Here is a 12,115-nt window from a genome sequence, read left to right as displayed (position 1 = left end):
GAGAGCTGTCCCAGTGGGAGTGCGGGGCCCGGCCGGGGGGTTCGCGGCTGGCCCGGCCTGCCCCAGCCCCTCCCGGCTCAGGGCAGTCGCGGCCCATCGCAGATGCTGCCCTGGTGCAGAATACACCCCTGGAGCGAGCGCGTAGGGCTGTCAGCTGCTTCTTGTTAGTTTTTTGGATGAGAGACAGAAGGCTAAGACACAAGGAATGTAAAAAGTGACGTATTCAGGTATCCTTGGAAACTGAGCAAGATTTAACCTGAAGAGTGAATCTTAGAAAAACTTAGTAAGAATGAGGACCTTGCATTATGTATTTGTGATGTTGGAGAAAACTGCAGAGCTACTGATAACAGTGCAATCAGAATTTTTATCCCAGTTACTGAAACCCCATTTTTGTCTGTAAAGAATGCTTGAGGCTTTAATTCATTACTTATGTATAGAAACAGCTATGACACACAGTGCAGTGTAATCCTGAGCATTGCCTGGTTGCCCAAGGGGAAATGTTTCAGGGCTATTTTTCTATTGGATACAACCTATTCTGCAAAATTTTATGTATGTTAGCTGATGAAAAGGCAATACTAAATGTTTGGGGAATGCCTGTTTGGAGTAACCGTTTGAACGTAGTGAGTGGTTGCAGATATTATCAACTTTATGCTACTGTCCCACACTGGACAATATCATAGAGTTATAGAATATCCTGAGTTGGAAGGCACCCATGAGGGCATTAAGGTCCAGCTCCTGGCCCTGCACAGCACAGCCCCAGGAATCTCAGCATGTGCCTGAGAGCATTGTCCAAACAAGTCTTGAACCCTGTCAGGCTTGACTGCTTGACTCCAGCTGTGACTAGTTCTGTGGGGAGTCAGTTCCAGTACCTTGCCACCCTCTGGGTGAAGAACCTTTTCCTGATACTCAACCTAAACCTCCCCAGATGCAGCTTCTTGCTGAACCCCTCCACTTCCCTGCCCCTCAGGCTGCTCTTTTCAAGGCTGAACCGTCCAAGTGACCTCAGCTGCTCCTCGTGTGTCTTCCCCTCCAAGCCCTTCACCATCTTCATTTTGCCTTTTGAGTTTTGATTCCACAGTCTCGGTATCCCTTTGTGTTGGGGCACAGGTCTGTCCGTAGCTGCACTTAGTTCTACTGTCTGCATAACAGTGACAGGTCATACAACCTGCTGTGCTCTGTTCCCTGCTCACTGTTTTCCTTCATTGTAATTAGTCTTTGTGGTAGTAGTACCAGAAATGTCTCACTGGCTGTTTGGAATGTATTTCCACTTTCTATATGTGAGTTAAAAACAAGGAATCCTTCTAATTATTCTTAGTGCATCTGTTTAGATTTCTGAATAGCATAAGTTAGAAGAGTGAAGTCAACTAAAGCAGCAGCAGTTCTCATTCCCAGTAGTTTATTGATTGTGGTGTTCTTGGAGCCTCCTCAATTTAGGACTGTTACATTTACTGGGTAGAAATCTGTCAGCCTAAACTTAGTAGATCTGTTTAGGATAGTTATCAGAGATTTTAAGGGGAAGTATTTTGTATCCTTGGAGTACTCAGGATCTGTTATTTTCGAGACTGCTGTGTGATTGTGTTTCTTTTAAGGTGTTTAATGACACCAGTTTTCAGGGGACTATGGTAATCTCTAATGGAAACTTTCTAGAGTAGAGGCAAATTGTTACCAGGGAGTTTCCTGAGCTAAAAACGAAAGTACTTTTTTTGCTAGTTAATTGCAGGAGGCTTGTGCTGTTTCCTGAGGAGTCAGTGCTCTAAGTGCTGGAGATAAATTGTGTAAAGTTTCTGAGCGAAAGCTGTCACAGACTTGATGAAACATGCTGTGATTCTGTGTTGTAGATGGTACATGGTCCAGTTGTTAGTGAGAACTATTCTTATATGAAAGTCAGTCATTGTCAAGGTGTAGATTTCTGTAGCTTAGGACTTTATGGAGAAGCAAGTTTGGGTGTGATGGTTGTCCCCACAACCAGCCTGGCTTCACCAGCAGGGACTAGTGTTTTAGTGAAACTGCAGCATGTTGTCTTCCCATGTAAGTTGTGAGGAAGGGAAATAGGAATGCATGTTTCTTGTTTGACTCTTTCATCAGCTTTTGATACTCTCTAGATTGTTATTTCTGATGCATTGGGGGCCATTAATGTTCAACAGAAACACCGTAGTGAGAAATGGGGTGGGAGGGCAGGGAATCTTTTATCTTGGAAGGTAAGGCATAGGGTGTGCTTTTATAGTGCTGTGGCTGCAGTAACTTTGTGTCAGCTCCTTTGCTACTTTAACTCACTGTTATTCACAAATACTTACTGCAGAATAAATTTGACTTGTATGCCACCATAAGTTTTATTCTTCTGGGGAAATCTGAGTAACAGAATTGGCATTGCAGCCATCTGCCTTGAGCCTTAGAAAGGTAATATTGCATTGCAGTTTACTTGGAAAACTTTCAGTTAAAAGGGAGTCTCATAATACTGAGTTATTCTGCTTGAAGAACTGTGTATTTATGAATAACAGTTCTGAATTTTAAGTGTAATGTTGCTTGACAGACTTGTAAATATTTGGTACCAGTTTGGACTGGTTTTGCTACTTGACCCTGAATAGTTTAAATTAATTATTTTTTTAATTTAATGTATTTGTTATAGACTGATACTTAAAGCACTTAAAGCAGATTAAGACTCTGCAGTGTTATGTTTTCTACGTTCCTTTCAGTTTATTCAGAGCTTTTCAAGAACATTTTTATAATTCAATGTATCTCAAAATGTATTTTTTTTTATTGTCAGAAGGTGTGTAAAAAGGCACACTTCAAAGGCAAATTAGGAAACTTTCCTAAATTAGGGAAAAAAAATCCGCCAAACTTTTCACCAATACCGAAGTTTTGGAAAACCTGCTTTGAGCTTCCCAACTGAAGACAGGAACGAATCTCATAAACTACGAGTGTCAGCCATTTTAGTTCTAGTTGCTGAAATTTGTTTCATGTATAGTGCATAAGGGTAGTTTTTTTATCTGTCTAAGAGTGTAGTAGGGACTGGTTGTTGCATGAATTGATTTGGTTGTTTGATTTGTCTCTTCCCAAGTGTTTGCCTAAGTGTAGTTAATTTGTGTTTCCAACTGAACTTGTGACTATTCATTTACAAGTGAACACAAACAGAAAAAAAGTCAACAAAGAAACAAGTGCCAGAAACTTAGAGTAGGAATCTGACATTAAGAAACCACATTTAATTATTTAAATTTATTTATTTAAAATAGCTTTTCAAGATACTGATTATGCATTTATAGCAGGATCTCTGTGAGAGATTAAACTTTGTGTTCTTTCAGTAATTTCTTTCTATGCTTTCAACATGGATCTTGTAGAGATAAACACAAAGATTAGACAAATCTTCAACTGTCTTTTTTTCTGATCATATTCCTCATTAGTTTCATCATGGATATCACGTTCTGCTTTGGGTGAAATAATATGATTGATGCAGTCACTTCATTTTGAAATGGTTATTTTTAAAAGGTAGCATGTTTATCATGTGGTTTGTAGGTTTGTTCAGATAGATACCTTTTTGCTAAAGAAGTATATAGGAAGCTGATGTTTATAAAATGTTTAACTTTTGAATTTCAGAAAAATGATCCCCCGTTTCAACTCAAACTTCCCCCAAAAGCAGCTAGACCTGAAAAAGAAGTTGACCCAGAATATGAAGAGAAAATGGTAAGTATTTTCCTGATAAAATTTGCTGCAGCTTTTTATGGCACTTGGTTGTTGGAACTAGATCAGCACAGTAACATGGAGTTACTGCAGCCTGGATGTGTCAGAAAAGAGAAATCAATCACCACTCATTTAAATGTCTGGTCCACTGGGGTGTTTGTTACAGTGGCCAACAGTGGATATTTAGTGAGGAACAGGAGAACAGACAAAGCAGGTTGTGATAGGTCTGTTAAATACTCTCCCACGCTGCCACGTATTTTTATCTGCATCATTTCTCTAGTTGGAGGCTGTGGTTTTTATATTCAATAGTTGTTAGTTGATTTTGGTTTTGTGGTTTCTTTTTTAGTTATCCACACCCTTCTATGGTGAAGAGTTACTATTCAGTGACATTTTATATTTAAAACTCTCCCTGTTTTGTTTTGAATTTGTCTCTGCTAGTTTTATTTTTTCCCCTTCAGTCAGGTCAGGCATCCTTAAGCTACTTCTTAACTGGGAGAAATACTGAAGCTTACAGGTTTCCATCATATAAAAACATAAAGGTTTTAAATATTGATATGCCTGTAATATATGTACCCTAACAATGCAAAAGAGGATCTGTCTGTGACACCAGTAAAGGGAGCTTGTAGTGCTGGAGGGAGATATGGCAGGGAAACTTTAGTGTTACTGAGAGGCAGAAACCAGGAGGACATTGTAAGACTTGTTCTTGAATGACACATGAAGTAAGTGCTTGGTTTAAGCTGGTGTCTGTATCTTGCTTCATTTTTCTTAAAATCTTTAATGTTAAAGGGATGCCTGATAATTACAGTAGATACCATGGATGGCAGAGAAGTCAGGGAAGAGTGTCACCCTTAGACATAGAAAAATGGATACCTACTTATGTGAATACTTAATATAGCCAAGGAGAAGACATACAAGTAAATTGGTTTGTTGGGAATGAGTTGAGTAAATGGCTAAAGCTGTTTTCACAGTAATAGATGGTGAATGTAGAGCTTTCCTAAATTAGCATGTTAGTTCAGTTGTTCCAAGAGGCAAAGGGATTAGATTTAAAAAATTCTACCTTTCACCAATTGTGCAGCTGTGAGCTAGACCTTCACTATTTATCAAAACATACTGCTGATACTTGGCCAATAATATTGCAGTTAAAAAAGGATAATCAGGCATTGGAACGATCTGCCCAGAGAGGGAGTGGATTCACCATCTCTGGAGGTTTTTAAGCTGAGCTTGGCCGTGGCACTGAGTGCCATGATCTGGTAAAGGGACTGGAGTTGGACCAAGGGTTGGACTTGATGATCTAGGAGGTCTTTTCCAACCCAGCTGATTCTGTGATTCTATATTGTGTCATTCAATATAGATCCTTACCAATTATTAATTTGTCAAACCCATCATGTATTATTAGTTTAATATAAATCCTCTGAATAGATTTGTTCTTATCCTATATGAGCATAAACATCAATGTCTCCAGGTCCCCCTTGTAGAATTTATTTTCTTAAAGGTTTTATTTGATATTTAAGTTTTATTTCGTTGTCAAGTCACTTGAAGAAATGGTTCAATAATGAATGCAAGGGGGAAGAAACAGTAATTTTTTTCCAGATCTTTGTAACAGGTGTTTTTGCTGGTGACTGTTAAAGAAACGCAGTGCCCTCGTGTGGCGAGATCGTACATTGCGCCTCAGGTTCATTTCTCTGCCTTTTCCTTTGGGCGATGTTAGTGCTGTGGGAACACTTCCACTTCCATGACAGTTACCTGCGGAAAGGTGCTCTGTGCTTGCTCTGTTTCTTGGAAATGTTATGAAGCAGAACTGCCATTTCAATTTTGCAGTTTATATCGTGATATATGACTGACATCACGTGAAAATTGATTTAATTGATACAGTGTCATAGAGAATGATAATGATTGCATTCTGTCAGACAGCATTTGCATTTTTTCACATTTTTGTTTACAATTGCGTAACATGTTGTCATCTAAATATAGAGAAGGACATAAGTTTTTCTGTGTAACACAGTAAGTGCATATGCCCCACTGAAATGGCAAAACTGAAATGCTTGAAATTTGAAATGTGACAGCAAAATTCACAAACTAGAGTGAAAGCAGTATTGAACTGGTCATCCATTACTTTAGAAATACTTGTAAAAGCAAAGCTACTACATTGTTGTCTTGGATCAAATCCCGATAGCCTTGAAGCTGGTGGAAGTTTTGCCACTGACTTGAGCAGGGTTAGGATTTCATCCCTTACTGTAAATCCTAACCTTAGTTTTGTCTGTCTTTTGTAGACAGTCCCTTATAGCATCCCTTCACAGTTGCTGGTGTGTCACAGGCAAATGGGCTTAAGCAGTCTATTCAAGTAAACTGGTTTGGGATTGTTTGACTAATCTTTGAGATTTGAATGGAGATGAGTTGCTGGGATAAGGTTATCCAGTCCTGCCATTCTTCCAGACTGCTGTGCTGTTCATAAAAGATCCTTTGAAGTACAACACGTAATTGGGTGCTCTAAGGCAATTCATGTTTAGGTCTAAGCTGAAGCAGCTCCAGATACATTTCATGATGCTTGTAGCCCTATGAGATGTCTAACAGTAGGCAAATGGTCTTGTCAGTCTTTCCTCATATAAGTTGTTCTCACAAGTGTCTGAATTCTGTTTCTTAATAAAAGTACATTTTTGAACAAGTTACCTATTTTATCTTTTTTTTTTTAATTCTCTTCCGCACTTTGGAAACTAGAAAGCAGATCGAGCAAAAAGGTTTGAATTCCTCCTGAAGCAGACAGAACTTTTTGCACATTTCATTCAACCTGCAGCACAGAAATCACCAACATCTCCATTGAAAGTCAAGCTAGGACGGCCACGGATGAAGAAAGATGAAAAACAGAGTTTGATTTCAGCTGGGGAGTAGGTTTTATTTTTATTTCTGACTTCTTACAGTATCAAACAACTTAGGCTTTTTAACATATCTGTTCAGTTTGCATAGAGATTGTTGTACTTTCAGTAAATCCAGCACTTTTCCTGTTAATGGTGTACCAATTTCTTTAAAAGCAGGTTGGTGTATGCATGGTGTTAGTGTTAGTATGGCCTTGGATCAGCAATGCACTTCTGAGGCAATTTGCCCGATTCTTGCCACTTACAATGCTTTGGTCTGTATTGTGGGGTGATTTTGGAGCAGATTAATGGAATTTTTTTTGCATGATGCTGAACAAGAAGGTGCATTCCAGAAGTGCACCTGATGTGATCCAGCTACCAGTGTGCAAGTCAGGGGGACCAGAATGGAGCTGGACCAGGTTAAAACAAGACAAGCATGCATGGGATGGGGATGTTGGATCCTCAGCACCCATTGTCTTGCTCCACCAGTCTGTCTGTATTAGTATTGCAGGCACAGCCTGCATGTTGTGTCTCTGAGGGGTTTTAAACAAACAGCTAGTTTTTGGAATGTTTATAAAATGATATTCTATTTTATAAGGTTTTAATTTTTAAAAAAAATTTGAATGTGTGATTCCTCTGGTTGTTGTAGTTAGCAAGTAATTGAGTCTAAAGCCACCATTGATGTGCCTTGTATTTCTGTGCTGCTCATTTAAAAAGTGCCTTAGAGAACTCAGAGTACTTGGTGTCAGTTTCTAGTTATGACTCTTGATGAGAGGGCTTTATATCAGCTTTTCTAACTAAAGCTGGAATGACCCTTAAGGAATAACATAAGGATAAAGAGTTTGGTCAGGATACTAGAACATACACGTTATAGATCAATGACTTCTGTTGCAATCTGTCTTTTGAGTTTGTTGTCAGTGTATTGAAATTATTTCATATAGACATGACTCTTGGGTTCCTCCTTTAGGTATCGCCACAGGCGCACAGAGCAAGAGGAGGATGAAGAGCTGTTGTCTGAGAGCAGAAAAACGTCTAACGTGTGTATTCGATTTGAGGAGTCCCCCTCATGTAAGTGTTGTATTCACAGTTTTCCAGTCGCTTTGATGTAAATAACATCTGAGCAGATCACAATTAAAATTTTCTACTTAGAATTAGTATTTTTCTACTTAGAGGAATCTTACATTTACAGATGTGAAAGGAGGAACACTAAGAGATTATCAGGTTAGAGGTTTGAACTGGATGATCTCATTGTATGAAAATGGTGTTAATGGCATTCTGGCAGATGAAATGGTAAGCAGTAATCTTTTGGAATTTTTGTGGTAATTGTTAAGCAAAATTCAATGTTAAAATGCTTATAGTACTTATGTGCAGTAGTATGCATCATTCTACAGTGGTTTGATTTTTCAAATCTGAAATTGTAATGCAGTGAAAGAATTTTTATTGCAAACGTTTACTCTGAAGTTTGCTTTAAACAATTTAAATGGCAGAATTATGTAGTAGGGAAATTGTTTGAAATTATTTCTGTATGGTATTTCACTTGAACAGTTTTCTTTCCCCTCCCTCTTTGCCACTGCAGGGTCTTGGTAAGACTCTGCAAACAATAGCCTTGTTAGGCTATCTGAAGCATTACCGAAACATTCCTGGGCCACACATGGTCCTGGTTCCAAAATCAACGTTGCACAACTGGATGAATGAGTTCAAGCGCTGGGTTCCATCGTTACGTGCTGTTTGCCTCATTGGAGATAAAGATGCCAGAGTAAGTGCTCTGCATTTCAAAAATGTTGGCATTATTTGGTAAAAACTATCATTTGGGTACGTGGAATTCTCTCTGAGCTAATTCCTTAGTTACAGTATGTTTCAATAATCTCTATTAATGTTGAAAATCCAAAATGTTATACGTGTGACTACAAGGAAAAAATACTTATCAGTAGGTGAAATAATAGACTGGGATCAAAGTACAGCTTTTTGACCTGCCTCTTTCCCTTTTGTCTTCCTCTTTGATTTTTGCATCTCTTTTTTATCTCTCTTCCATATTTCCAATGTGACACTGTGTACTCATTTTTCTTTATTGCACTCGCTTTGTCACCTCTTTCTTCACCTTTTTTGAGATAACTTCTCCTACTCTTTACTTGTATTTTATAAGCCTGCCTTGCCTTGTAACTAAGCTTGTGTTGTAGAGCTTTTCATCTTTCATTGTGAAGGCCTTAAATTAGATACAGGGTGTTTTTCTAACTTGAAGGTGATCAACAAGCTGGATGTTTCTGTTAACTCTGTGGCTACTAATATGGATTGCATGACTGCCTGTTACTGTTTGAGGGTAGAAAGGCTCTGGAGAGGAAATATGAGCTGGCAGTGTGCCCAGGGGGCCAAGAAGGCCAGTGGCATCCTGACTTGTATCAGGAACAGTGGCCAGCAGGACCAGAGGAGTGATCATTCCCCAGCAGTGATGAGGGCACACCTTGAATCCTGTGTTCAGTTTTGAGTCTTTCACTACAAGAAGGACATTTTGGTACTGGTGCATGTCCAGAGAAGAGCAACAAAAGCTGGGGGACGCTCTGAACAAGACTAATGAGGAGCAGCTGAGACAACTGGGGTTGTTTTCATAAGTGATAGGACAAGTGGCAATCACTTCAAGGTACACTGGGGAGACCTGTGTGTGTGGCTTTCCCAAAGGGTGATATCCTTTCATGTGAAAGGATTTATATGCCTAGAATATGTATCCCTTGCAAAACAGAGATGGGGCAGAGGAAGGAGTTATCTAGGAAAGAGAGAAGATGAGTGGGTTACGTGAGTTATTTTGAAACACTTATGTGGATTGTGTCTTTGGACAAGTTAGTTTAGAGCTGTTTACCCTATTGGTTGTATGTACTGTATTACAGAGAAATTGTGCTGAAAACAGTTAATTTTGAATAGGCAATACTTGGTATTTTTCTTAACCCCATCTTTCTCTGTGCCTGAAATACAAAGGATTGAAGGCTTTTTTACAGTAACTTTCAGCTACTGAAAAGGTGTTCCAGAGTCTTTGGTGTGCTAGTTTAGTGCATCAGTCATGTTGATGGAGACAGTTTTCACTGAGTGCCATATAAGTCGTTCATATTTATAAATGTTTATTAATCCAGTTCTTCTGCTTTAGGCTGCATTTATCCGTGATGTTATGATGCCTGGTGAATGGGATGTTTGTGTTACATCATATGAAATGGTAATTAAAGAGAAATCAGTCTTCAAAAAATTTAACTGGAGGTACCTGGTAATTGATGAAGCCCACAGAATAAAGAATGAGAAATCTAAGGTAAACTCAAAATTGTTTGATACTTTGGAATTAGTTTGATACAGGAAGATTCCATCTGATTTGAGCAATTTTAAGTGTTAAGTGTGGTGTTTTTTTAAAATAGAAGCCATAAGCTATTTTGTGGTAAATGAATTTCATAGATAACTCACTGTCTCTAAATTTTGTTTTAGGTGTCAGAAACTGATGAAGATTCACTGTGCTTATCTGTACATGGTGATGATAACTATTTGTTGTATTTCTAGCTGTCAGAGATTGTACGTGAGTTCAAGACAACAAATCGATTGCTGCTTACAGGAACTCCTTTACAGAACAACCTCCACGAGCTGTGGGCATTACTCAATTTTCTTTTACCTGATGTCTTCAATTCTGCAGATGTAAGTGGGTGTTTGGAAGTACAATGTCATTATTTTGGTTCCCAGGCTGCTGTGTGTAGAAGAGAAGGACTAGCCTGGTAAGAGACATTGTGGAAAACCCAGATTCAGGAGAAGCTCTGTGACTTACCAAGCTGTAGACTGCTTTTGCTCTATCTGGTTAAAACACTGCATTCTGTTAGTATAGATAAGACCTCAGACCAGTAATGGCAAATGTAATACTTTAAATAGTTCAAGAATTATGCAAAACTTGGGAGAGTAATTAAGAATATGAGGCATCCAAATAGGCATAAGCCTTTTTTTCTTGTAGAATTTGAGTAATCTCCTCCTTTACTGTTAATTTTTTCCCTGTTCTTGTAGTGCTTGCTTCCATTATTTTTACTCTGTTGTCCCTCTCATTTACTTAAAGACTGGTTTCTTTTTCTGTTTTTTAACTTCTTGCCCTATTGTTACACAGGCATTAAGGGGAAGGACTTGGTCACTGCTGTGATGAGCAGAAAACTGTTGTATATTAAGCAGAGTAATAGTATTTTGTCTGCAGAATTATGCAGTTGACTGGAATGTTATAATGTGCTGGGGAACTGGCACAGAATCGCAGGCTGATTTTTCTTTCACTCACACAAGTCGTTTGTCTCAAGATTTATGCCACTCTCAGCTGGAATGAAAGAGTCAATATGTATCTGTTAAAACTACAGATGATAAATTGTTCAAACTAATTGTGTTGTTTCTTACCACAGGATTTTGACTCATGGTTCGACACTAAAAATTGTCTTGGTGATCAGAAACTTGTGGAAAGACTTCATGCTGTAAGTAATTAAAGATGTAATCACATGTCATCATTAGCATGCACGGCGTAAAAAAAGAAAAGCAGATTATTTTTCCCTTCATCTCAAAGTTGCAAAGATGAATGTGAAGGTACTTAGTTACAGAAATGCCTAGCAGAATTTTCACGAATTAAATATTGGAACTTACTCTTATAGATACTGGTTTTTGTACCATTACTCTTTGAAGGAGACAAAATCTGAACATAAAATTTGAAAATGAAGAATATTGAGATCTTTTTGAAACCACTTATTACTGTGAATACTATACTGTTACACGTCATGCTAGTCTGAATAAAGGCATGCCTTTTCCTTGTTTTACTCTGCATGAGATAAAAGGTATTTTTCATCTTACAGTAACAAAACAGATTAGAGAATCTACAACATACATTGCTTATATTTGAAATGTTGATGTGTTTTGTGTATGCTGCTAGTGGAAATGAAAAGAGCTTATGTTGAATAGATTTCATAAGCTTATGGATTTGGCTCCTGCCAAGTAACAACTGGGATGAATATGGCAATCCTAATGTAGGGTTGCTCATTTTTGTGTGAACTTAGTCATTACTGGACAACTGTGTTTTGCAGACTTTAGCAGAATTTTGTGAAGGAATACTGTAACAGCAACAGTGATTCAATTACCTGGTATTTATTCAGAAGTAATCTCTTAATTTTATATTTGAGGAGATCAATTATACATTTATCTGTGTAAAACATCTTAATTTGTGCAGGTTTTGAAGCCATTTCTATTACGTCGCATAAAAGGTGAAGTAGAAAAGAGTTTGCCTCCAAAGAAGGAAGTAAAAATTTATCTTGGACTCAGCAAAATGCAGAGAGAATGGTGAGTTATTTACATCAAAGTAAGATTCTTTTCTGATAAACTATATAGCTCTTCACACTGATTTTTTTTCTTCTTATAATCACATGTCAAGACGGTCAGAGAGAGAAATCTATAGGTGTCTTTGGGGCGTTTTAAAAAATGCACAAGTTACAAAGAACTCAGGAAGGGTAATAAAAAGAGGGAGGAACAAAGCAGGAACTTTTTTTCCTTCTTGAAGTTTATTTGAAAGAGCATGTGCCTCCTAAGCTTTCAGCTTTGATCCAGGTATGTAT

General features: G+C 38.2%; 1 protein-coding gene across 1 annotated transcript in view; it reads left to right on the top strand.

The window, feature by feature from the left end:
• Positions 1–12,115, top strand: part of SMARCA1 (SNF2 related chromatin remodeling ATPase 1) — a 34,744-nt gene that overhangs the window by 710 nt on the left and 21,919 nt on the right. Inside the window, exons 2-10 of the mRNA XM_071569749.1 lie at positions 3,592–3,678; positions 6,391–6,557; positions 7,492–7,592; positions 7,714–7,814; positions 8,101–8,280; positions 9,658–9,813; positions 10,056–10,187; positions 10,922–10,990; positions 11,734–11,843. Coding sequence (XP_071425850.1) covers positions 3,592–3,678; positions 6,391–6,557; positions 7,492–7,592; positions 7,714–7,814; positions 8,101–8,280; positions 9,658–9,813; positions 10,056–10,187; positions 10,922–10,990; positions 11,734–11,843 — 1,103 coding nt within the window. The remainder of the gene's footprint in view (positions 1–3,591; positions 3,679–6,390; positions 6,558–7,491; positions 7,593–7,713; positions 7,815–8,100; positions 8,281–9,657; positions 9,814–10,055; positions 10,188–10,921; positions 10,991–11,733; positions 11,844–12,115) is intronic.

This window comes from Pithys albifrons, chromosome 14 (genome assembly GCF_047495875.1).
Source record: "Pithys albifrons albifrons isolate INPA30051 chromosome 14, PitAlb_v1, whole genome shotgun sequence".
Taxonomy (NCBI): domain Eukaryota; kingdom Metazoa; phylum Chordata; class Aves; order Passeriformes; family Thamnophilidae; genus Pithys; species Pithys albifrons.
This window is presented reverse-complemented; position numbering and strand designations above follow the sequence as displayed.